Source organism: Malaclemys terrapin, chromosome 1, assembly GCF_027887155.1.
Source record: "Malaclemys terrapin pileata isolate rMalTer1 chromosome 1, rMalTer1.hap1, whole genome shotgun sequence".
Taxonomy (NCBI): domain Eukaryota; kingdom Metazoa; phylum Chordata; order Testudines; family Emydidae; genus Malaclemys; species Malaclemys terrapin.
Window position 1 is genome coordinate 93,287,731 of NC_071505.1, and position 25,717 is coordinate 93,313,447.

General features: G+C 52.9%; 1 protein-coding gene across 1 annotated transcript; it reads left to right on the top strand.

Annotated features, from left to right (window-relative positions):
• The first annotated feature begins 309 nt into the window (after positions 1 to 309).
• SUN2 (Sad1 and UNC84 domain containing 2) lies at positions 310 to 25,467 on the top strand. Its single transcript, XM_054031412.1, has 18 exons — positions 310 to 539; positions 2,375 to 2,534; positions 3,584 to 3,774; positions 4,408 to 4,545; positions 4,929 to 5,024; positions 5,932 to 6,025; positions 6,392 to 6,462; positions 8,309 to 8,445; positions 9,177 to 9,386; positions 9,834 to 9,911; positions 11,079 to 11,122; positions 11,823 to 11,988; positions 12,398 to 12,625; positions 16,477 to 16,561; positions 17,057 to 17,172; positions 18,353 to 18,520; positions 19,487 to 19,579; positions 21,943 to 25,467. Exons 2-18 carry the CDS (start codon positions 2,410 to 2,412, stop codon positions 22,054 to 22,056), a joined length of 2,154 nt encoding a protein of 717 aa, XP_053887387.1. The 5' UTR covers positions 310 to 539; positions 2,375 to 2,409; the 3' UTR covers positions 22,057 to 25,467.
• The last annotated feature ends 250 nt before the right edge of the window (positions 25,468 to 25,717 follow it).

Genomic DNA, 25,717 nt, shown 5'->3' on the forward strand with positions numbered 1-25,717 from the left:
CCATTGTCTACCCGGGTCTGTGGGGCTGATTAGCGATCGCCTAGTTTGCCCGCTCCTTGGGGCAGGGGCTGTCCTGTTCGTACAGCGCCGGGCACCCTGCACCCCCGGGCTCTGCCGGGGAGCTCACGGGTTAATGGCCGCCCCTGGGCCGAGCTGGCTCCCCGCCGCCCGGGCCAATGATGGAGCCAAGCGGCGGGAAGGCGGGGCCCAGCCGGGGCCTTTGTGTTCGAACCGCCCAATGGAGGCGGCCGGCGGCGGGTGAGTGGCAGCCCCGGCCCGGCGGCTCCGGCAGCGTGTGGCAGTGACAGGCGCCCGCCCCAGGCCGTGCTGCGCGCCGCGCCCGGAGCCAGCCGCTCTCCGCGGGGAGCCGCGTGCCCGGAGCTGCGCGGGGCCGAGCCGGGGCGCTGCCAGCGGCGCTCAGCGCCGCCCCGCGTGGGACACAAAAGGCGCCGACATCGCGGCGGCTGGAGAGAGCAGCGGGGCGGGGAGCGGAGCCTCCCTCCCGAGCCAGCCCGCGGCCTGGAGAGCGCCGCAGCCAGGTGACAGCGCACCCCTCGCCCCCGGCCGGGCTCGCCCACCCCTCGCGGCGGGCAGCGCCTGGCTGGTTGCCGCGGAACGCACCGCTGCAGGAGGGGATGTCCCGGGGCGGGGAGACTCAGTGGAAGCAGCAGCCCGGGGGGTTCCCAGTTTACTCCCCTTCCGAGTTTGCAAGTGACCGGATCCGGCTCCTCTTCCCCCGCCCAGACTCGTTCTCCCCCCTGCCCTCCCTCCCGCCGGCCCGAGGGGGGCTGCCGCTGGCACCCAGCTGGGGAAGTTGCAGCTCCTGCCTGAGCCGGGTTAGGATCCGGCTCCCTGTCCCCCTAGCTGGTCATGGCCCCGCAAGCCTGGCCCGCCCGTGGGGCGTGGGGGCACCCAGGAAGTAGGAGTGGAGAGGGGCCATTTCTGCAGAGTGTTTGCTTTGACAAGGGGCCAAGCTTATCCCATGCGGGTAACTCTGTTGATCTCAGTGGCGTTAGCCCAGGGCTGAACGTGGCTCCCTGGCTGCATTTGAAGGATGCCTTGTGCTACTGTTGTTGGGATGTAATTAGTTTCCCCCCCCCTTTACCCCAGTTTCTCAAAAGGGAGGAGTTTGGAGGCAGGATGTAAGGGGGGGGGGAGGCACGCACAGAAATGTCCGTGCTCTAGCACGGTGTGGAAAGAATCTGGGCAGGATGCGTCCACAGAGCGGGAGTTGCCAGGGTGGGGGTGGGAAGGCGCCAGATATGGAAGCATCTTGTGGAATTGTGCCAGGTCACAAGGTGGGATTGAAAGTTGTTACTTTGTTCGATTTCCCCCAGGCTTTGGCGCAGTCCCTGTCCAGCAAGACAGCAGTTAATGTGAGGAGTTTGTGCCCATGTGGGTGGGCTCTTAGAGGGGGGAATGAAGGGAGGAGGAATTTACAACCCTATAAACGGTGGAACATAGTGGTGGATTTGGGCCAAGTATCTGCCTCCACGGCTGTTTCACGTTTTGGTTGGTGTGCTTCAGGGAGGCTGCTTTATAGAAACAGGTGCCAGGCAGGCACTTACATGGACGAAGCTTTGCTCTTTCTGCAGGACATGTGTTCTTTTTCTGTCCACGAGACCTCTAGTCCCAGTCCGAGCCAAGCTGTTTGGCTTGTGACATGCTGGAAGAAATAGGCTAGTGTCTGCCTGCTGGCTTGTGTAGAAGCTGAGCTAACTTGTTGTTGTTGGAGCAGCCTGGGGCACTGGAAATGGAGGTCATGGGGAAAGCTGCAGGTGCCGCGTCAGGCCATTTACTGGACTAGTGCTGATGCCCACCTGGCCCCCTAACGCTGCCAGTGCATCTCGGTCCTGACCCATGGCGTCCCTTGCTAAGTTAGCTTGGCTTTGGCTGAGCAGAGATTGCTCGGTCATGCTGAGCTGTTGGGTGGTGGTGAGAAGAGACTGGCTGAGATCCACTGAACTCGCCTCACTTTTGGTACAAGACAGGATTTGAAACCATGTTTGCAGGGGTGAGAGGCCAATGCAATAACCCTCGCCCCATCCCACCTCCAGGATAGGAGACTGCCAACCCAGTCTGTTCTGAGCTGCTGCCTTTCAGGCTTTCCTGTCCCCACGACTCTCAGGTGATGCAACCCCTGAGACCCCAAATTCCAGTGACATCTCAGGGAGTGAGGCTGGGTGAGTGAGGATTGCATCTGTGCATTCAGAGCATCTCCAAGGCCCTTTCTCCTGTCTGCCCCACTGCAGGACATCCCTTCCTCTCCCCCACAACTGAGTGCACATTCGTGGGCCTACCCCCTGTTCAACCCAGCGCCAGGCAGTACCTTCGAGTTCTTATGCTCCCCCATCTCTTTCTGTTGCTCTCCCAGGTACCTTGTTGGCTAGTGATCGAGTCTCCTCTGTCATGTCCAGACGCAGCCAGCGCCTCGGGGCCACCCGCTATTACCAGGGTGATGATGATGGCAGCAGCAGTGGTGGCAGTTTGCTACTGGGTGGCCAGGAGCCCCCCTTTAGGGACAGTCCTAACAGGTAAGAGGGTGCAGGGTGGGGGGCCAGTCTACCTCACCCCCACCTGCAGCAGGGTTGCGAGGTTTGTCCGTAGCCCAACTTGAAAAAGGTGAGGAGTCAGTTTGCCATAGTGTGAATTTCCACTCCTGAGCCGCAGGTCAGGGGTCACTGAGAGTCTGTCCAGAGCTCCTTACACCATTCTGTGGGAGGTGAGGGCCTGTCCCTGAGCGCTCCGTGCTTATCCTTAGAGGGTCAGGGTAGTTAGGGTCTGCCCAGGGCACTGCATCCACTGGTGGTGAAAGGAGCATAAGAGAAAAGCTACTGCTACTTTCCTGGCTTTATCAGCCAGATTTCCTTGCCGCACCAGCCCACGGCTGGCTCTGGGTAACCCCTGTGTGCCTCACAATCATCCTGCACCTTATTCCTCCCCAGCAGGAGCACAGCGCTCTCGCTTGTCATGCATACTTTGGCATTTCCTGGCCTTGCCCTCGCTCTTGTACCACCGAGGGGGATACAATGATCAAAACGGGGGCGTGGGGTCCAGCTGTGCACAGTTACACAGAGCTGAGTCGTCAAGCTTGTGCTGGGAGGCCCCCGGTAGCCTGGGTTATGGGTTGTTGTCAAACCGTCTTCCCCAACCCAGCAACCTCTCCTGATCAGATACCTTCCAGGAAAACCACAGCAACTACAGAGAAGCAGACAGGAAGCAGAGGGCAGGGTGTTCGCTTGAGGGTGGCAGGATGGTCCCTGTGATAGGCCAGAGGGGTGTGTGGAGGGAGGTGGCAGGGGACTGCCCCCAGCTGAGCTCTTATTTTGCAAGGATGGATGACCGCAGTTTACGCTGTTTAAAATGTGCTGCCGTGCTCTGGTTCTCTCCTAGCTCAGGCTGGTTTCACTCCAATGACTTCAGCAGCGGTGTGAGTGAGAGGAGGGGAGGCAGGGCCCCGGGCAATGTAAAGCCTGACCGGAAGCAAGGCTGGCTCTGGCTCGCCACTCTCCACTTCCCCCTTGTCACCCTGCACATGTGCACGCAGCGTAGGAACTCTCTCTCTTTTCCTTGCTCCGGGCAGGACCCTACGGAGGAAATCGAGCAGCATGAAGCGCCTCTCTCCAGCCCCCCACCTGGGACCTACCCCTGCCACCCAGACCTCCTACTACAGCGAATCTGTGATCAGTGAGTCCTACCTGGGCAGCAGCAGGGGACTTGCTGGTGGGGGCAGCGCTGCCTTTGATGACCCACAGGACAGTGACTCCTACTGGGGTGAGTGCTGTCTCCCCTCGGTGCCAGCTGTACCCTGTCCTGTCACCCAGTGGGACCCCAGCCCCTCTCCCTGCAGCAACCCTGCCCCCCCTCCCCTTTGATGTGAAAGAAGAACATATTAACTGAGACCAGGGCTTTGTCTCCAAACTGCTTCACCAATGGGACCCCAGACCTGCCTTGGAAGGTGCCCCCTTAGCTGGGAGCAGGGGACACATGAGGGAATTGAGTCTTCTCAGCTCCTGTCCACTGGACTGCGCAGGTTGCTAATGACTTGAGTCAGTGGTCAGAAAGCCATGCACACACACATCCCCCTCGCAATAGAGCAGCCCTGAGTGAAGGAATGCAGCCCCACAGGGGAAGACTGTTGCCCTTCTTAGCCAGTACTGATGGGGCACCAAGATCAGTCCAGGGGAATTATCAGGGTAGCAGGTATTGGGATTGCTGAAGACCACGGTAAGTGCGTAGGGGTGGGCCTCCCTAGTACTGCGAGGGTAAGTGCGTAGGGGTGGGCACACCCTGAGTCACCAGCAGCGAGCCTGCTACCCTACAGAATTCTGTCCCCTCCCCTGCCTGGGGAGGAAGAGGAAAGAGGGTGTTGGCTAGTTTCTCAAGGGGACTCTGTTTCCTGGACAGGTGGGGAGCTCTCCGCGAGGAGGAGGAGAAGAGGCACAGGAGGTACGGAGTCCAGTAAAATCAATGGGCTGGCAGAGAGCAAGACTTATGACACCTATGCCTCTTCATCTGGCTACTCCTCTGAGGATGACTATGCAGGTAGGGGTGGCTCTGACACCCTGAAGGTGGCAGCAGCATGGGTAGCAAGGTTGCCGGGGGAAGAGGCCTCCCAATAGAGACCCACTTAGGTCCTGGCTCCATTGCATGGGGAGAGAATAACCTCACAACCAGGGCAGGCGATCATCATTTCAGGCTCACCTCAAGCCCGGCTCTGTGACCGCAGAGAGGTTGGAGTGGGGTTCCCCCCTCACCTCAGGTCTGTCTCTGCGGCTGGGGGGAGAATAGTTAACATTCACTCACTAAGGCATCAGGGCCCCCCCACTGGATGCTGGAAATCCCACCCACTATTCCAAAGCCAGTGAGTGAAGACATGAGACCTCACTTTTGTGATATACGGCCTTTTCTTCCTTCCTTTGTGCCAGGTCGCTCTTCCTTGGATCAGAACAGCACTGGTTCTGGGTTCAGAAATGCCATCTCACGAGCAGGCTCTTTTCTCTGGTTGGTGGTCACTTCTCCAGGTAAGTGTGGGGCCGTCAGCGTTCTCTGTAGGCAGCATTCTTCCACGCACACTGATGCCTGCCACCCTCTATGCACACACATGCAGTAGTCACGGGTCAGAAGGGTATTTTCTCATGTGCTGTTTTAAAAACAAAACAAAACCCATGGAAGTAAAAACCATGCCCGCTAAAGGACTGTGAAAGTTAGGAAAGAGAGATGCGTGGAATAGCCGGAATACTGAAGGCAAGTCTGCAGTGTGTCTGTCTTCGAGATGGATTATTCTTACTTATCATTTGTTTAGCACCATTGGTGTGCTTGGTCTTTGCAAACCCGAGAGAGAAAAAGCCTTTACATACCTCAAAGGACATTATAATGACATTTATTTCTATTGTGGTACAGTCCAGGGGGCCCATTAATACTATTTATTTATATTGTGCCTAGAGGACCAAGTCAGGGATCAGAGCCCATTGTGCTAGGCGCTGTACAAACACACAACTAACAGATGATCCCTGCTCCAAAGAATCATTGCCCAACACACTAGGTGCTGTACAGTCTAAATTAGATGGTGGTGCTGGGCTAGATCATGCAGTAGGTGAGCAGGGATGGTCAGCACTCCTAGCAGAACAGATCTCATTCAGTATAATGGATTTCTTTCTTCAGGGAATTAACGCCTCAGGGAAGAAGTGCTTTTAAGGAGGGATGGGCGCTTCTGTTTGTGCAGCACCTAGCACAAAGGGGTCCTGGTGCATGACCTTGGGCTCCTAGGTGCTATGGTGGCCTTAATAACAACAAAGGGTGAATAGCCTTTCTAAAGAGCAGGGAGAGGGCAAGAACTCCGGAGAAAGGAAGCAGGCACGCTGGCCAGAGTGCGAGGAAGATACGAAAGGGGCATCTGACTGTTCTGATGCCATGTGTGGGTCTTTGCAGGCCGGATCTTTGGACTGTTGTACTGGTGGATTGGAACCACGTGGTACCGCCTCACCACCGCAGCCTCTTTGCTGGACGTCTTTGTCTTAACAAGGTCAGTGCGGATTGGAACCAGAAACAGAGGGAAGCAGGTTGGTGTGGATCTGGACAGGGCAATGGACAGGTGGAAGGTGTGGGGTGAGGAATACAAAGTCCCCACAGGGAAGGAACTCAGTGAGATATTCGTGTGAAGGACCCCAGTAAAGCTGTGAGGACAGGGGTCAGTTTTTTTTGTTGTTGTGGCCAAAACTGACTATGGACCCAAGCTGGGCTGTGTGGGTTGAGATTCAGGGTGTAACTTGCTTCCAGAACTCCCCCTTCTCCGCTGCCTAGTACTGTCCAAGTGGATGCAGAAACTCCCTGGGCAAGAGGGCATGGGTAGCTGCACTGACATCTGTTCCTCGTCCCCTCTGCTCTCCAGGCGCTATTCAGCTCTGAAGAAACTCCTTCTGCTCCTCCTGCTGCTGCTGCTCCTGGCTTCCATTGCTTATGGTGAGTCATCCCAGGCTCCCAAGCTGTTCTCCCTGCCCCCCTCTCTTATGCCCTGGACAGAGTGGCTCTAAGCTCAGGAAGACCTCCTGAGCTCTCTGCGGCAATGCGATGGTCCTGTGAGGTCACAGGAGAGCCCGCATCCCTCTGTGCTGTACATGTGTCTGTATCCAAAGGCCCGCTCCCTAAGGCAGGTTCCAGTGAGCAGGAAATACTTTCACAAAGGGCCAGGATGTTGTGAGTTTGGCCCTGGCCCATGTAAATCTAGCATTAGCGCTATGCTTGGTAACCACTGTTTAATATTCTGAACCCATCCCCTGGGTCCAATCCCCTGGACTGTGAGGGGATCCAGCTCCAGTTCCGAATGCTACAGCTGACCCTTATCTCCAGAATGAGTGAAACCAAACCCTCCCATCCACCCTCCCCTTGTAGCCCTTGGCTTTGTGTTCCCAATTTGTAGTTTAATGATCAGAAATAAAACCAAACTGAATTCTTTAAGGTTCGAGCCTCCAGGGTGGTTCAGGTAACTTAATTTTGTGGAGGACTGTGAATGACATGAGTGATAAAATTAAAGACTTTATTTAATATCAAATACACCTCTACCCTGGTATAAAGCTGTCCTCGGGAGCCAAAAAATCATACCACGTTATAGGTGAAACCGCGTTATATCGAACTTGCTTTGATCTGCCAGAGTGCATAGCCCTGCCCCCCCAGAGCAGTGCTTTACTGCGTTCTATTCAAATTTGTGTTCTATCGGGTCGCGTTATATCAGGATAGAGGTGTAGTTAAAGAAAACAGGCATGCTCTGCATTTATGCTTACGTTCTAAGATGAAATGATGTATCCCGTGGAGATCAGTCCTGGATGAGAAGAATGGGTGTAATCCTTTCTCTGTACCTGGTTGGTAGATGGGCGTGCCAATCTAAAATTAGCGTGCTGTCCTTCTTATAATCACTTATAACAACACTCCATAATTAATTAGCATTAGGCCTACCTTTTACCATATCTGTATTTCCACCCCATAATTAAAATACCTTCTACTGCCTCACTGGCAATTTAATATTAGATTTGCCTTTAATTAATAGCTGCATAAATGCCATACCAATGACTATCCATATAGATAACATTTTCCAAAAGAACAACGTTTTATCTAAAACTGTTTTGAAAAACAGCTAGGACCAAAACATGTTTTGCAACATGACGGGGAAGCTATTTTTAGGAGATAGATTTATTTTTTTTTGAGCCTACTTATGTTTCAGCACATTCCTGTATAACATAAGCAAACAATCTCTGTAGGCTACACCCTATAGCAGCAGTCCCCAAACTTTTTATGTCTTCCCCCTCCGCCCCCCCTTACCTGTAATGGACTGCCCCCGCCCCTGCCCCCCCAGGAGCCGGGGCTGGGAACCGAGCTGGGGGCAGAGCAGGGCTGAGTGGTGCTCCATTCCTGCCCCCTGTAGGGGCTGGCCTGGGCCCTGCTGCACCTCCAGGCACACCCCATAGTTTGGGGACCACTGCCCTAGACCATCTGGGTCAGGAGCCGAATTCTATTGCTTTGTCCTAGCTTCAGCATATACAACACTGCAGGGGGCTCTCTGCTGCCTCCTGTTGTGGTGATGGTCATTGCTGTGAACTGCATCAAAAATAATGTGTACCTGAATGAGAGGAGCCCACCTTATGGTCACTGTGGTGAAGTCACAAGGCCTGTTTGCTTTCTGTTCCCATCTGTGAGCAAACAGTCTCTGAAGCCTGTCTGGGCATTTCTGATGCACCTCCATTTGTGGTCTATTGTACAAACCTCCCCCGCCCCCACACACTTGAACCAACCAGTCCCCTTTTTGTGATGCCAGGTGCTTGGTATTTCTACCCCTTTGGATTCCCGATGCTCTACCCTGCCATGTTTTCTTGGGGAGCAGCAAAGCTTTCGCCCCCTGTTGCTGGGGAAGAGGAGGTGCTTAGAGCCGGGGATTCGTCTGCGTTATTTCGGGTGAGTGCCAGAGGGATCTGGGGTGATGGGAGCTCCAGCATTTCTGCTCACCCCTCCTGCTAACGCACCTACCCCTTAAAATCTCCAGCAGCAGGGTTAGGCAGACTGAATGTGGCTGAGGGACTCCGTCTCTAATCTTGAGAGCAGCTCCCTCCTCCTGCCCTGAAAATGAAAGATGCGGGGACAAGGGAGACGTCTGTAGCCTCTGGGCCTGGATTATTTCCCACCTGTATGCATACAGCCCGCCTCTGCTAGCAGAGGTAGAGTGACCAGACAGCAAATGTGAAAAATCGGGACGGGGTGGGGGGTAATAGGAGCCTATATAAGAAAAAGACCCAAAAATTGGGACTGTCCCTATAAAATCAGGACATCTGGTCACCCTAAGCAGAGGTGCCCCTTTAGTCTGAGATTGATGCGTGTGCCTGCGTGCGCATCACTGCCCTCTGCTGGGGTGTGACTTATGTAAGTGCTCACTTATATAAGTTCCTTCCACTGGCTGAGTGGGGGGCTGCCCTTCAAACACCTCTGCAGTCCAGTCCTGCCTGTATTTGTTCACACACCACTGCCCCCTGGTGGAGAATGGAGGACATGCTTGTATATATCCGCTCCCTCTGCAGCCTGCGCTGGCGGGTCACGGTTGAGTACAGAGCTGTCAGGACAGCTGGGTAAGGCTGCCACTGTGTGTATTCTTTGTTTTGTTTTCTTTCTTTTTGCCACCCTGGGGGTAAAAGGCAGAGCAGCAAATCCTGTCTCGGTTTCAAAGTCTGGAGAAACGCTTCCAGACCCTAGAGGCGGAGGCATCCAGGCTGGAGAAGCTGGAGCTCCAGAGAGGGGTGGCGGCTGGGGGAGGCCTGACACACGAGGCCACGCTGACACTCCTGGAGGGGCTGGTGAGCCGTCGAGAGGCTGCGCTGAAGGAGGACTTGGCCCTACATGTCCAGGTAGGGGAGGTGGGGGCCTCTCCTGGGGAAACCTGGCCTGCTCCACCTACTTCTCCTTTAAAGTCACAGCCACCTCTTTCCTTCCCGTCCCCCTGGCCTGTTGCTGTGGAGGTGGGAGAGGGAGATGGGGAATCATAAGGCTGTTGTGGAGCTGGGGGTCAAGGTGGGTGGGTGGTGGGAAGGGCTGATGGTGGTTAAGTGGTAGGATTGGGGTCAAAGTGGGTGGATGAGGGTGGCATGAGTGGGGTTGGGTGTGTGTAGGTGAGGGTGGTGGATACAGGGAGTATGATCTGGGGTGTGTGTTGTGTAGTGGGATAGGGTTGGGGCAGCTGGAGTATGGCAGGTATGCCATAAAGGTGGGTGGACAGCAGGTGTGGGGGAGAGGATAAATTGTGGGTGAGGTGGTGTATGTGCTGATCTCGCATCTGCTCACCTATCTCCCTGCAGAGCGAGCTAGATACCATCCAAGGCCAGCTGCAGAAGGATTTAAACGGGCGCCTGGAGAAGATTACTCAGGCATCTCAGGTAAACTGACCTCCCTCTTTAAAGCATGCAAGTAACAAAAACAGGGGATGCTACAGTCCAGGAACTTTGCTCCTGTTCAAAAAGAGGTGTCACTATAGGGGCCAAGCGCGCTTAGGGAAGGAGGTGCATTTCACTTCAGTGCCTGCAGCTGTGGGACTGCAAGCGCATAGGATCCCATAAGCTAAATGCAGTTGGACTAGATCAATTCTCGAATAAGGAGACCACCAAGGAAAACCCAGGTGCTGCAGCAGGATTTGCTCTTCCCTTGAATTAGTAGGTGTGCTGTGCTGCTGATGGAAACCTAAAACCCAGGCCCTGACCGCTTGTGTGAGTCAGGATCTCATACCACTTTTCACAAGCGATGAGGCGTTGGCTCTGAAGAGCTTGCGTGTTCTAGGCACAGTCCTACATTAACACACAACAACGCCCTTCCTAAAAGGTGGCAGATTCAAAACATACAAGCAATACTTTTTCACACAGTGTCTAACTAGACTGTGGAACGCACCACCACAGGAAGTTGTTGAAGCCAAGAACTTAAGACTCAGAAAGAGGTTGGACACTTACATATTTCTAACAAGAACATCCAGAGTTAGCATAATTAGGAACACAAATGTTGTAGAGGATACTAACCTCATGTTTCAGGGTTTCAGCCAGTCTGAGTATTAGAGACCAGGATGAGACCTAATGAGGGGGGCAGATTATCCCATGCATGCCAACTAAGGGGTTCTTACACCTTCCTCTCAAGCATCTGGTGCTGACCACGGTCACAGACAGGATACTGGGCTAGATGGACCTGGAACAGGTCCAGATTAACTGTTTGTGGGCCCAGTGTCTGGACTGTGGTCCGGCCACCTACTCTGCCCGCACTCCAACCTGAGGCCCCGCCCTTGCTTGGACTCTTTCCCCAGAGCCACGTGCATGGGGGGGGCAGAGGGGGTGGAGAGAAGTGAGCGGGGCCAAGGCTCGGAGGGGGGGGGGGGCGCTTCTGAGTGTGAGCACAGTGCAATTGGCACCATTTGTAAACCCGGTACTGACCTGGGCTCTAATCCAGTCTGGCAATTTCTGTGTTCCTATGCGAAGTTGTTAGACACTCTCCCCTCCCTTCCCCACCCATGTGAAAGATCTCATCCTGTCATGTTTGTTTCCTTTATACTGCTGCTTTCACAGGAGGTGGAGGCCCGGATGCTCCAGCTGAATTCAGAATGGCAAAGGTAATCCTGCCCGTCTCTCGGGAAGTATTCAAGTGTAGCCGTGTAGTCGTAACCTGTCCTCAGCCTGCTTGGGCTGATGAGATTTCTAAAGGAGCCGGTAGCGGGAGGCATCGGTTGGGATCCCGCAGGGATCGCTCTGAAGCCTGATCTGGAACCCGGGGCTCCATGGCACATCTACGATACCAAACTGGGAGGGGTGTCGGATTCTGATGCAGCCTGGAAAATGGCAACAAACGTGGGCAGGAACCAAGATCAGATTTGACTTGGAGATCAGCAAGGCAATATGTGGAGGGTAAAGGCTCCAGCACACAGCTAGTGGGCGGGAGAGAGCGAAACCTGGAAAGCAGGGATGCCGAAAGGGAGGTGGCAGCAAGGCTCGGCAGCCTGGTGGATGTGCTCTTGCAGTTTTGAGATGGTGGCAGAGAAAGCCAGTGTGCTCTTTAGCTGCCTGTGCAAAGGCGGTGTGTCCGGGAGCAGGTAGACGGCCGTCCCTCTCTCTGTGACTCTGCCAAGATGGCACCTAGATCACTGTGCTCAGGTCAGGCACAGCAACCCCAGGAAGACATCAATACATTGCTGCTCTTCTCTAAACTGGAGGCGCCATGGCGTAGCTCGCTGCCTCCATTGCACCTAGGCTGTGTTCTGCTCATTTTGCTTTATTCCCCCCCCATTTTTTTTTTTTTTTTCTTTTTTTCTGTAGCTCGACACAAGAGGGCCTGCAGGGGAGCTTCCAGCAGGAGATGGGCAGGCTGGAGGCGCAGCTAGCAGGCCTGAGGAAGGAGCTTGCACTCCTGGCGTCTGACCAACAGGCGGTGGTGAAGCACGTGGCGTCACTCCCGGGACAAATCAAGGGAGTGCGGGAGGACGTGAGTCTCAGACCCCGTCCCGTCCCCTTAACGGAAGTCCCATTTTACCATTCTCTGCTAAACTGTGACGTGGGAATGTCTGGGTGATGTAGGACTGTGTGATCCCACCATATGCTAGGCACTTCTGGGTTGATGATTTCCCCCACCCCTCCCCCATCTCTCCTCATGAGCTGGACACTTCCAGGAGCGGTGACCTTTTCTTCTGCCACAACCTGGGCACCGTTAGGGGTGGTCCTCACGTATCCAGTATCCTCCAGGGATGGAGGCTTCCCTGCACGTAAGGGTCTGTAGGCCAGACTCCCAGGGCCCTTGTGTGGTGTTGCTCTGTCCACATGCTCTCCATCGTTTGTCATGCTCTGCGGTGCAGATTCCCTCTCCTGGGCTGAGCTCTTTCCCTTGGTGGTTTCAGGTAGAAGCGCAGTTCCCCCGGTGGATCAGCCAGTTCCTGTCGCAGCCCAGGGAGGATGGAGTGGGCAGCCTGGTTCTCCAGCGTGAGGAGCTAGAGGATCAGCTCCGGAAGCTGGAGCGCAAAATCCTCGCCAGAGTCTCTGAGGACCAAAGGGTGTCTGCGCGGGATGCCACGGCTAGCATTGGGGTAGCGCTGCAGCAGGAGGGAGTCACAGGTGTGACCGAAGAGGTGAGGCCCTGCCTGCTCAGCAGCTTCCCCTGAGTAACTTACTTGGCTTGGGGATTGTGGCATGGCACACTTGAGTGTCAAAGCAGCGTCGGGCTGTTTGAGTGTGTCGGGCTGTCCGTGCATGTGTGCCGATGTGGGGCAGGCCAGCCCTGAAACCCTTACATACTTGCATACACGGGGTGTACCAGGGCATGTGTGTGACAGGCCGGGGCTCCATGTGTGTGTGCTCATGGTTACGTGTGATGGGTGCAGTGTGTGTGGCTGAGCTGCTGTCCCTAGCATGCACACAGGTGTGTGTGTATATGCCAAGCCTGCATGTGTGGCTGTGCCAGAGCAGATGGGGCTGTGAGGATCAGGGGTTTAGGGCTTCATACATTTTCTATGACCTATTTATTGTTTTTTTTTTTTTTTTTTTTCCCCTCACTCCCAGAACCCTCACAGTAAATTGGATTGGGGTTGCCAGGGACTTGCTTTGGTGGTTTGTACATCACAAAACTGGTTTCTTTTAAATACTGTATTAAACCTTCGTGGAGAAAAGGAGGAGGCAGGGTGGGGAGTCAAGTCACTTACAGCCTGACTTTTTTCAGAAGTACTGAGAGTTTGCAAACCCCACACTGAAGTCACTGAGTAGTGGGGGCTTGCCACCTTTGATAATCCGACAATTAAAACGCAAAACGCTCATATATCTTTATATAAGAGGAAGGATGAGCTTGTGGCTCAGGCAGTGGATTGGGACTCGGGAGATCTAGACTCAGTTCCTAGCTCTGCTACCGACTCCCCCTGTAACCTTTTAATTGTATCATCTCTCTGTGCCTCAGTTGCCCCCTCTGTAACATGCAGGTGATATTCCCTTTCCCACACCCTTTTTCTGTCTTGTCCATTTATGCTGTAAAGTCTTTGGGGCAGGCATTGCCTTGCTATCAGGGCTGGATTAATGCTCCTGTGGGCCCACGCCTATTAGATTTTTGTGGGGCCCCTGTATACAAGTCTTTCCTAATTTAAAACAAAATTATCACAATTATGGCATCGAGGCTATTAACGCCATACTAAACTTGCCTTTTAATTAACACAAAGCCTTTCTGTGGTTACATTTCAATCTTAAAACATGTAGAATATAGTTAATTCAAAATAGCCTACTTACCTTAGAACAGCTCTTATATTAGTTGCTTTCTGGGAGGGAGTTTGGGTGCAGGAGGAGATTCTGACTTGGGGCAGAGGGTTGGGGTGCAGGAGAGGGGGTGAGGTGTAGGTTCCAGCCGGGAGGCGATTATCACAGGTGGCACAGCAGGGGTCAGGCAGGCAGGCTGCCTGCCTACCGTGGCCCTACGCTGCTTCCGGAAGTGGCTTGCTGCTGACACGTTTCTGCCTGCCCCTCAGAGTGGGATAGTGTCTCCGTGTGCTGCCCGTGCCTGCAAGTGCTGCCCCCGCAGCTCCCATTGGCTGGTTCCCAACCAATGGGAGCTGCAGGGACAGTGCGGGGGGGTGGGGGCAGCGCGTGGAGCCACTTCCTCCGCCAGGGGCCGCATAGACCTGCCAGCAGCTGACCACTTCAAGGAGCGGTGTGGGGCCACGGCAGGCAGGTAGCCTGCCTGAGCGCCCTATTGCACCGCAGAACTTTTAGCGGTTGACTGGCAGAGGCTCCAGGATCGACCAGTTAATCGTGATCGATGGGTTAGTGACCACTGAATTGTATATAATTTATTTTTGCGGGACCCCCCTTAGCCCAAGGCCCTGTGTTAATCTGGCCCTGCTTGCTATGTGTGTGTGTATAGCATCTAGCATACTTGGGGGCAGGGCGCAGGCTCAGCTGGTGTCTGTAGTACAAATACTGTATATATTTGTTCATAAGCCAAATTTTTTTAGTAAAAATGGGAAGCACCAGAGAAGGGGGTCGGCTTATGAACAGATATAAAGAGGGAGAGGTGGGACACAGCCCCTCCCCCCCAACAGAGGGAGCAAGGAGAGGCAGCAGGGACAGAAGAGAAGAGGCGGGGCCAGAGTCTCTCCGCTTCTGGCCACCTGTTCTCCCCCCAGCCTCCCAAGCAGCTGCAGCTCCTGGGCTGGGGCTGCGGCCGCACCGCCCGGCCCCGCCCCCCGGAGCGGGCTGCGGCCAGGCCAGAGACATCCTCCCCAGATAAGGTGGGAAGGGATGGGGAGAGTGTGGGGGTCCTGGGCTAGGGGTGGGGTCATATGGGGAGTGATCACAGGTGTTACTCCCTGACCCCCAGCTTTTCCCCAAAAATCATTTCCCCACCAGTTGCTGTCCCGGCCATCAGGGTGAGCAGCTGGTGTTCCGGGACACTTTGTTTACTTAGGTTTACCTCCGTGCCTGCGGACGCTTGAGGTAAACAAACCATCTCAGCCCACCAGCAGCTTATCCTGATGGCCTGGGAGCCAAAGTTTGCCGACCCCCGAATTATAGGGTTGGCTTATGAATGGGTCATAAAAATTTTCCATGTTTACTTATCCATCTTGGGGGAGTCGGCTTATAAACGAACCGGCTTATGATCGGGTATATACGGTAATTAATAACAAATAGAGAAGGAATAAGAGTTTAAAAACTTTTTACAAATCAAGGGAAAAGCCCTGGTTTGAAAGTCTTTTAAATAGTATCATGTCTTTGGGGGGAGAAAAAGTGAGTCCATTTTAGGTGGTAGCTCTCAGGTTGTGGTGTTTAAAGTTCCATGCTGTTTCTTAAGACAAATGCCTACAAAAAGAGGAGATAGGAGAATGCAGCCGCTGCCTGCTCTTTTGCTTGCAGATCAGTTGGTGGAAAGAGAACCTGCGGGAACTTAAGAGCTAGTCTACACTGGCAACGCTAACGTGCTGCCATGGCAGCTCTTTAATGTGGCTTGTGTAGTCGCAGCAGAGCACTGGGGGAGAGCTCTCCCAGCACTCTTAAAATACCACCTTCACGAGGGGCGTAGCTCCCAGCGCTGGTGAACTGTCTACACTGGCGTCTTACAGTGCTGAAACTTGCAGCGCTCAGGAGGGTGTTTTTTCACACCCCTGAGCGAGAAAGTTGCCAGTAAAGCACCACTGTGGACAACCCCTTAGGGTCACATCTCTGGAGGGGCTCAAGACCCAGCCATGGTTGATGGGAGGGGTCTCGCTTAGATCCTGTTTTTTTGCCTGGTCTGGCCAGCACATCTTTCAGGATCAGGAGAAAGGAAGCCCAGCAGTGTGATGGTAATTTCCTGGCATGCCATGGTGATAACAATAATGGTTATGCTGGTGATGTGGTTGTTACTGGGCACCTTGCCACTGTGGATGAGCTGTCAGGGTCTCCCCAAAAGAGACCTGTGTGAAAGGGATGAGGTCACCACGCTATCACGGCTCTTGAGCCATAACAAGGCAATACTGGCTTGTGTTTTTAGATGCTGTCTCTCATTTTAAGAAGATTCTGGTCTGTGGTGTAACAATTCAGTGACCTCACCTGAAGCCCATAATCAGCAGTTCCTCTAATTCCAACAAACACTGTTCACATTACTTCTGTTCTGGTTTTACTTCTTTCAGTGGTTTTAGACACCATGCTTGGGGTGCAAATGGCTTCCCTGCCACCTTTCGCCCACTTGGGCAAGTCAGCGTTTCAACCAACGGCAGAGTTCAACGTGTGTCCGTCCGTCCATGAGTGGCTGTATAAAAATGCGTGTGCCTAGGGACAAATGTAGGTAGCAGGGGTTTGCGTGTGATGGGCTGCACATTATGTGCTGACCATTGTGCGTGTTGGTGTGTGCATGCAGAGGCTGCACCTATGAATGTGCACGTGGGTGTGTATTGGGATTGTGTTTGATCAGTGTGTCTCCAGCCTTTGCATTCAGCTCTGTTGTGTCCTTTACTCCTTGTTGCAGCAAGTGCACCTCATTGTGAACCGAGCCCTGAAGCGCTACAGCGAGGATCGCACGGGAATGGTTGATTATGCCCTTGAATCAGGGGGTAGGTGAATCAGTGGCCGCCTCACCTCCCTCCTCCAATGGCCTCAAAGTATAGAAAGGGGGTGTCAGACTGAAGACGCTCTCACTGTGTTAATCAGAGGAAGGACTTGCTAGGAGACAGCAAGTCCTGACAGCTTAGCGCATAGCCAGGCATCTGGGCATGTGAAGAGGGAGGGTATTGGACTGGCTCTCACGCACACAGAGCATTACAGTGGGACTCGGCTGGCCAGCCCACCCTCACCGGGCAAGAGTCCATGTACGGCACAGCATGCTATGGTTAGAAGGGGAGTTCAGCCCTGCCCGTAGGATGGTTCTTGTCTATCACCCTGTGAGCTGAGCTGGAATATCTCCTCCCTGCCCTGTACGTTATGCTCTGTTTGGGATCTTCCCCTCCCCAGGCAAGGCCATAGTTAGATATACAGAGAGGGCATAACTTTTTTGTCACCTGGCGAGGATGCTGTGGTCTCATGTGTTCTTGTTTCCCTTTCAATCCCAGGGGCCAGTGTTATTAGCACCCGGTGCTCAGAAACCTACGAGACAAAGACTGCACTGCTGAGTCTGTTTGGGATCCCCCTGTGGTACCATTCTCAGTCTCCACGGGTTATCCTACAGGTAGGGACCAAGCTGAGTAGAGAGGTGTCCGTATTTCCCCCTGTGAACTGAGCTAGAACTTCCTGCCACTGTGGACTATTCCCTGCCCGTTGCCCCAGCGTGAGCCCAGCTGGATAGTTCTTGTAACACCTCCCTTGACCCCCTGATTTAGCTAATTCATCATTGGTGCTCAGACTGCCATCACATCGCCCTTGACTTATCTCCTCTCCCGTCCTCGGAAGTCACACTTCCTCCATTTCGTTCCCTTTCTCTGGGTTCTCACAGTGTAACAATCGGATCTGAACATGGGGATAGGGATGCCTCCGTGACACCTTGTGTTACACAAGACATCTGTCCTGGCACGAGGAAGGGGGAACACGGGAGTTAGGTGTGCCGTTTGTCACCTGATCTTACCTTAGCTGGGATCACAGCTGGGTCCTCAGACTCTGGTCGTTGGTATGTGCCCACTGACCTCATTTGTGGCTTTAGTTCAAAAATCAGGCTGTGAATGTCCTTGGAATTTCCATAGTAGATCAGGCCCATGCTCCTTCCAGCCCCGTGTCCTGTCCCTGACAGCGTCCAATGCCAGATCCTCCAGAGAAAGGTGTAAAAAGCACCATGTGTGAATGCAATGCTGTAACCAGGGGAAGACCTTCCTTCCTCATCCCAGCTAGTGAGCTCTTTGTCACGAAGCCTGAGGGCTGACAGCACTTGTAATTGTTAACAGAGCTAGCTAGTGTCACTGCAGATGCTGCACCACTTTCTCTGTGGCAGTCAGGTTCTGGGACAGCTCCTTTGAGTCATTCTGCCACCTGAGGATAGGCCAAACCCTCCCCTGCCCCTGATCCAGAACCAGCCCCAGGGGCACATCTGTGTCTTCCTCCCCACAGTAACTGTGGGTTTCACACCAGCCCAGGCTTAGTGACTCCTTTGCAACATCTTAGAGGTAACTTTGTGCCACTGCAGTGGGGCAAAGAGACCTGGGGGTGGGTTGAAGATCAGACCCAACGTTTTCTTCATGTCTTGCACTGTGGTGTGTTATCAGCTGCCACGTTGAATTCCAGAGGTGGCTGCACTTCCCAGGAGGGTCAGGGATCCCAGTATAGCAGCTTGTAAAGTGCTTTGGGTCAAAAGGGCCTAGAGAACTGCATGAGGTGATGATTATTATCATTACCTAAAGCTGGTTTGGTTTTGTGTGTAGCCGGATGTTAACCCTGGGAATTGCTGGGCTTTCCGTGGATCTCAGGGCTTTGCTGTTATCCGTCTGTCCAGCCCCATTCGCCCCACTGCTGTGACTCTGGAGCATGTCCCAAAAGCCCTCTCGCCACTGGACACCATCCCCAGTGCACCCAAGGACTTTGCCATCTTTGTGAGTGTCTTTCTCTGCACGGAAATGGGGGGGAGAGGAGGAAAAGTCTGTGTGTGGGAAAGGGGACCCGGGTGGTCTTGGGATCTTTTGCCATTCATAATCACCCTTCAGTATTGGAGATGAGGATGTTTCCTTGCCTCAGAGATGGTCTCCCTGCTGTCTCCCTACGGGGGTGCTGCAGAGGGCTGGTGTGTTAAGCCAAGGGACAGAGTGTTGCAGAGCAGGGTGAGATGGGGAACATGGGGAGGGGATATCCTGTGGAAGGAGGCAAAGCGAGTTAAGGGTTTAGTACGTAGGAGGAGGAAATGTGTTGGGGAGGGAGTATATTGGGGAGAGGAGGATGGAGACTGAGTACCTGAGGGAGGAGATGATGTATGAGGGGAGAGGGAATGGAGTACATGGGAGGAGGGAAGGGAGGGGTTGACTGGGGGGTCCATATGATGTGGGGACATTTTAGGGGGGATGGAGGCAATGGCTGGGGGTACATGGGGAGGGGATGGTTTGTGGCGAGGTGGGTGGGATGGGTATATGGTTGAGGAGGAGGGTGGGGGTACAAGGGGAGGGAAGGGCTGAGGATGTGCACCTCTTAGCCATAGGTGCTGGAACTAGGGGTGCTGCCACACCCCCTGGTTTGAAGTAGTTTCCATCGTATCCAGGGTTTACAGTTTGGTTCAATGGCTCTCAACACCCCCACTATACAAATTGTTCCAGCGCCTCTGCACACAGCCTTGTCCCCCCACTGCTCCTGCGTGTTCCCTGTCCTCTCACTGCCCTGTTTGTTTACTTTGGCATGGGAGAGCAGGAGTGGAGTTTAACTGCACTTGTCTCTGTCTTCCTCTGGGCGCTCTGATCACCCCACATTCCTCCTCCTCCTCCTCCTCCTTCTCTCTCTCTCTCTCTCTCTCTCTCTCTGCTTCCTCATCACTCCATCCTCCCTTTCTTCCCCACCTTCACTTGGTCTCACAGGGTCTGGACGAAGAAGGGCAGCAAGAGGGCATCGTTCTCGGACAGTTCACCTACGACCAGGATGGGGATCCCATCCAGACGTTCCGCTTGGAGGTACGGATGAGGAGTGGTAGGGCCCCAGGGCGCTCCATGGATACTGAGGCAGGGCGCTCTAGTATTTAGAAGCCAGTTGAAGTGTCATCACACAGGCCATGTCCCTGCCAATGCCGTTACCTCTGCTGTGCCAGGGTCTCTGCCTGGAGCTCTTTGGACGGGGTGGTTTGGCCCAGTGCATTCCCAAGATGGGCCCATTGCTGGCCACTGTCTGAGGTACAGTAGGATGCAAGGATAGGTGGGCTAATGGCCTGATCCAGTGCCACAGGAGCAGGGAGACCGGATTAGACAGGTTAATGGTCTGGATCCAGTGCAGCATGCGCTTGCATGTGAACTACAGGATGTTTTGGCTACTGACTCTGGAGGAAGCCCCCCCATGATGCTCCCCAGGGGTTCCCAGGGTTATGAGGCTCCTTGCCACTACCTGCCCTTAGCGAAAAGCCATCTTGTCTGTGCCTGCTGTGCTTCAGCTCCCTGACACCAACAGCCTTGGGCCACAAGCATGGACTTCCAGGTCCCCACAGACCTCGCCGTCTCTGCAGGCTAGTGCTAGGTACACCCCAAGTGCTCGGCGCATTTCCTGCACTATCCAGGCCCTGTCCCTGGACACTCTCAGTAATAACCAGGTTCGCTGTACCAAAGAGACCATGTACACACAGCTTGACTGGCCCAGATCCTTGATGATAACACAGCACTTAAAATCTACTTACAGTGAAAACAAATAGGTTTATTTACAAAGATTAAGATTGAAGAGAGAGTGAGCAAGGATATTAAGAACAGGTTCCATGTAAAACGAAAGATATAACACGCTTCTTAGTCTTACCTGAACTCTGACGGCCTAAAATCCTTATCTAAAACAATTCTTCACCTAAAGCAACCTCCCAGCATCACTAGCCCACCATCTAACTTTCTTGAATGCAAAAAGCGCTGTCCTTTTTTGCTTCCTCGGTGAAGGATGGCAAAATGTCATTTTGCTTCTTCTATTTCCCCAAACTCACTGTTTTCTCCCCCAAAGACAGGATAACTCCCGTAGTTCCCAGGTAGTTTTGGGTGTTGGCTCCAAGGTATCTTCTCATGCTCCTGTTTTGATTCCCATTCCCCTCCCCCACCACCTATTTTTCTTGTTGCCTTTCATATGTAAGTAAATAAGGTTTCCACTGTGTTGGCTTTACATTACTTGATTTCCATCACAGGCAAGGATAGGTGAATAGACACGCTTTGTCTAGCAGAAAACTCGTTTGTCCGCTCTGCCTGGTTGCAAAGTTTAAAACATAATTTCAGTGTGTATATGTAACTTTCTTAAATATCATCAGTACATACATTTTACTACTATATTAATGACCAGTAAGTTACCAGCTTTCATTTGATACCTTACAAGACACTATTTATGGATAAATGAATACCATGAAGGCAGTGCATTAGGTGTAGAGAGTTTATCAGGCCTTGCTCTCACAGGAGTTGCTGTCACAGAACAGTGAACCCTTTGCTAGTTGGCATGGAGGGGGTCTGAGGGTCACACTGACCCAGACCCCGGGCTGGGCTGTGGCTTAGTTAGAGAGGTGACTTTCCTTTTGGGAAGGTCCTGTGGACCTGAATGGATAATGCTGTAACCTCTCAATAGGTTTCTTTCTGAGCTGTCCTGTAGAACTGAATAGAAATTCTCCTCCTGCTGTAGAATTCTACAGGAAGGGTCCAAAGCCTACAGAGAGGTTCTCATTCTCTGATTGATACCAAGGGCCAGACCCTCCACCTCACTCTGTTTGCACTGCTCTGGTGGCACAAAGCAACGCTAAAACTGGCTTAACCACCCCTGGAGATCCCCCCTGCATAGGGGACCCCTTGGCTGGTGTAGAATCACTATTGTGGCTCCTATGCCCCACCCCATTTTTGGTCTCCTTGGCATGGGGGTGTGGCCTGGGAGAAGGGTCCTGGGTCCCCTGGGACCCAGCCATGCATGGCTGGGGCACGTTTGCATCTAGATGATACCTGGTTGCTGGGGCAGCCTGGGGAGACGATTGGATAGGACTAATGCAGAACCAGGATCCAGGGGCCGCAAAGATGGCTTAAAGACACTTCTGCCCCCACCCTTTCCCCTCTGGTCTTGTGCCAAGCACGGCTTTGCAAGACCAGAGGATCTGGCCCATTTAAGTTTGTAGAGTTCTTTGTATAGGGCCCTATTGGTTCTGTCCTTATTAAATTCTGAGGGTGAATAGGAACTCTCCAGGATGTGTGGAAAGTGAAGACCCTTCCTGAAATCAGTGAGGACTCTGTGGGGAACGGTGGCTGACTCTTGCCTAGAAATGGTGTTGCTTTCTGCAGAGAGCGACCCAGACTATGAAATGTCTCCTCTCTTCCTTGCCCAGGGTGAAGATGTGGCCACGTTCCAGGTGGTGGAGCTACGGATTCTGAGCAACTGGGGTCACCCGGAGTACACCTGCATCTATCGCTTCCGTGTGCATGGGGAGCCGGTCCACTAACCCCTCCCTGGCTTTCCCCTGCCCCTAGCTGGCTACCTCAGGTTCTGTGCCGACCGCAAGCGACAACCATGGCAGAGAGAGGTTGTCTCCAGAGAGAATGGCAAGCCGGTTAAGGAAATTCTTCTTCTTTTTGCCGCTTCTCTCAAGTCCCAGGGTGGGAGAAGTGGGGGAATGACCACCCTTGGCAAACCTAGTCCCCATATGCTTTTCTGTGCTGCCTCTTCCAGAGGGAAGAGTTTGTATTGGGTGATGGTGGTGGGGAGGGGGAGGGATTTTAGTGTTCAAAAGGTGGTGTGATGGGAAACGAGGCTTCAATCCAGGTCAGGCCAGACATTTTAACTTTTTTAAATGAGTCTTTGCAGTCCAGACCTTTCTCCACCTCCCTCTTCCCAGCCCCATCCCTTCCAGATGTTAAAGAAGACTATAGCATAGTGTCCCAAGTTTTATGAACGAACATATATTATTATCAGTGGGGTGAAGGAGTGATCTATTTATGGCATCGTTGGCTGGGTAGGCGCCATCTAAATGTCAGCGAGGGTGGGCACATGACCAAATAATTTTGCACTATCGCCTGTTTCCTTCCATTATTGGATCAGTGGTTTATTTTAGTTAGATCCAATGGCTAGCTTGCCATGGGTTGAGTTTGGATCTCATGACCCTGGAAAGCTGCTAACGTACCTGCTAGCTAAGGGAAATAATGAGGACACAAAGACATGTATTAAAGGGTTAATATATAAGTAAAAGACTGGGGTTTTAGTCCTTGGGGGAGAAGATAATCTAATCTCCCTGGGATTGTAAAACAGCCTCAACAATGCAAACCTTCCACTCAGGTCAGTGTATTATATAGTCATCAAGAAACACCTTCCCTTCCACCGCAGCTGAGTGCTATTGGATTTCACCAATACACGAAGCTGTGGCCAGAATGGGAGAGGGTCCCGTATTATTCCCACACATGTGTGTTGTTCTCACATGTAAATCCCCCAATTAGTGCTAAACATTCACAAGTCAAAATGTCTGTGTTGATGTCCTTTAAAACTCTTTCCCCCCCGACACTGTTTTTAGTAATAATGAAGGATGTACTTTTCCATGCAATGTATAATTAACCTATAGAACTTTGTACCACAAGGGAGACCACTGAGGCAAATCACTTAGATTAATAAAGGGCTAGCCACTTAGAGTAGCATTTGTAGTAGCACTAACTAGAGTGAAATGGCCAAGGCTATTTAATCCTCAGGCTTTGAGGTGTGAACTGATCAGTAGCGAAGTGCATGATCAGATGCCATGGCCCACAGTTGGAGACAGGGTACTAGGCTCGATGGGCCAGTGGTCTGGTAGTGCCTGCCTGCTTTGCTTTTGGAAAACCCTAGTCAAAATTATAACCGTCTGTGGTGGGTGTAAAAAATATATAATTATACCCCCACTGGTTTATGTACATCTGTATATAAACAACTGTACATAGGGGGGTAGAGTCTAGGCTGTAGTTATCCAGACACATGGGGTTTGTTGATGGGGGACACAGGGCAGATATGAGAGTAGTATTGTGACCACGGGAAGTGGCACAAACCCCGCAGGATAACAGGGGATACGAGACAATATTATACAAGCTTTGGGGATAAGGGGACGACGACCCTGACAGCTCTGATCTGGGGAAAGACAGCAGGCCGAGCAGAGGGTGTGGTGCAAAGGGTGCTGAGACACAGAGCTTGTGGGGCTCACTGTAAGTAGGGGCGGTGAGGTAAGCCAGTGCAGCTTGGTTCAGATCAGTAAGGACCCTGCTACCAGGCCTGCAAGGGAGAGTAGTAATGGTGGTAGCAATGGTTCCAGGAGGGGGCTTGTGGCTGAAGCTGGGACTGGCCTTTTCCCTCAAGGGAAGGGTGGGCAGGTCTGTGTCACAGCCGTCCCCCATTCACAGCTGCCGTCTTGGGCTGAGGCAGTGTATGGGGACGGTTGGACAGGGCATGGCTGACAGCTACCTCTTCCCATGGATTTATCTGGGAGAAGGGAGACCGCACCAAGGTGGGAAAGGCCCCTCCACCCCAGATTTGAACCACAAAGACCTCCCTGAGGGCTGTTAGTGTTGTTCCCAGCTGGGAACAAGAGAAGGAGGGGAGAGGGACCTGTGAACAGGCTGGCTGGGGCCTTATTCTCACCACCACACCCACCATATCAGCTTTGAGCCGCAGGACAGAGTAGGAGTTCATATCAGTGGCCTTGAGAAGGTAACATGTGGCTTCTCAGAGAAGGGTTGGGTCTGTCTCTCTAGGTTTTGGCCAGCACGCTCTGTTCTTAGTTCAGCTTATGTTTTGAATTGATTTTTACGTATCCATATTTGTCTTCTCTTTATCTGAAAGAAAAGCCAAGGGCTCACTTTGAATCAGCCCCATTTGAGGCTGGCACCCCCCAAGTCAAATTGGGGCTGTGAGGTGCGGAGGGTACTGAACACTGATTTTTGCAAGGTTGTCTCCAAAACCTGTTGAAGTCCAGTAGGGCTAGGATGGTGTGAAAGGGAAGCGAGTGGGGGACTCCCTTCCACAGCTGGCAATGGGCTTTTTCTGGCCCACATGTCTTGCCTTAAATCTGCTGGAGAAGTCAAGCAGTGCACATCCTCTTGGTCTGCTCCTCCATTGCCTCATCAAGTATGTGGCTCTGATCCATGTGCCCATAGGGATGAGGGTGGGCCAGCACCTCCTTTTGGAATCAATCACCACTACTCCTAAATTGGCTGCAGGGGGTGGTGACTGGGTGACAAATGGCTCCTACACCAGATGCTGATTGCCCCAGGCACCAAGTGGGTTCCTGCATGGAAGTGCATGGCCCAGTCCCTAGAACTCCGAGTCCACCTGCAAGGAACTTGGACTAGCAGTTGAAGATGGGTTGACCAGGGCTTTACAAGCCCCTAGGAGCAGTGGACCTAGCCTCTGGTGCTTCTACTGAACCAACCCTCCCCCAACATCTAGGCATGTTGGAACAGTGATGAAAGGAGAAAAGGTTCATTAACTCTTCCTATGCTCCAGGACCAGCTGTCAATTTGTAGGGCAGAGGGTGTTTAAAATTGCTGCTTCAACTGCAGCCCTGCTTCTTACCAACATGACAGGTAATCCTGGTACTAGATACAGAAGATGAGTACAGCAAGATGGTAATAAGTGGGAAACATCTGCTAAGGCAGAGCTTCTGTTTACTCCCCTTGAGCTGCCTCACTTATCCCCCTCTCTCTCTTTCTGTGTGTGTGTACCAGGGAAGTGTTATAAATTAACCTTACGCAAACCAAGCTGGGTACAGGCAGATTAATCTGTATTTAATTCTGTAGCCTATTGCAAATGCTGCACTGTTTTGTGTTTGTTTTTTTATCTACAGACTGTAATTTATGCCTATGCAAAAAAATCCAAGACAATAAATTATGTCAAAACCGTTGCGATCTGTAGACTTTCCTCTGATGTGTTTGCAGTTGGGAAGGAGGGGGGCAAAGCTTGTACAGAACTCATTTTCCATTGGGAATGGAGACAGAGCTAGATTCACAAGGGGGACTAAAGCCTTGGAGCACTTGACTTGGGGCCCTGCCACCACAGGCACCAACTTTTGTTGGTGCCGGTGGGAGCTTGCGTCCCTTGCCCCAACTTCACTCTGACTCCGCCCCCTCCCTGCCCTGGCCCCGCCTCTTCCC

Excerpts from the sequence above, each read along its gene's own strand:
- SUN2 (XM_054031412.1), top strand. The coding sequence starts at position 2,410 with ATGTCCAGACGCAGCCAGCGCCTCGGGGCCACCCGCTATTACCAGGGT. Across the intron at positions 6,026-6,391 it reads GACGTCTTTGTCTTAACAAG|GCGCTATTCAGCTCTGAAGA; the intron begins GTCAGTGCGGAT and ends TCTGCTCTCCAG. Across the intron at positions 19,580-21,942 it reads TCCAGACGTTCCGCTTGGAG|GGTGAAGATGTGGCCACGTT; the intron begins GTACGGATGAGG and ends TTCCTTGCCCAG.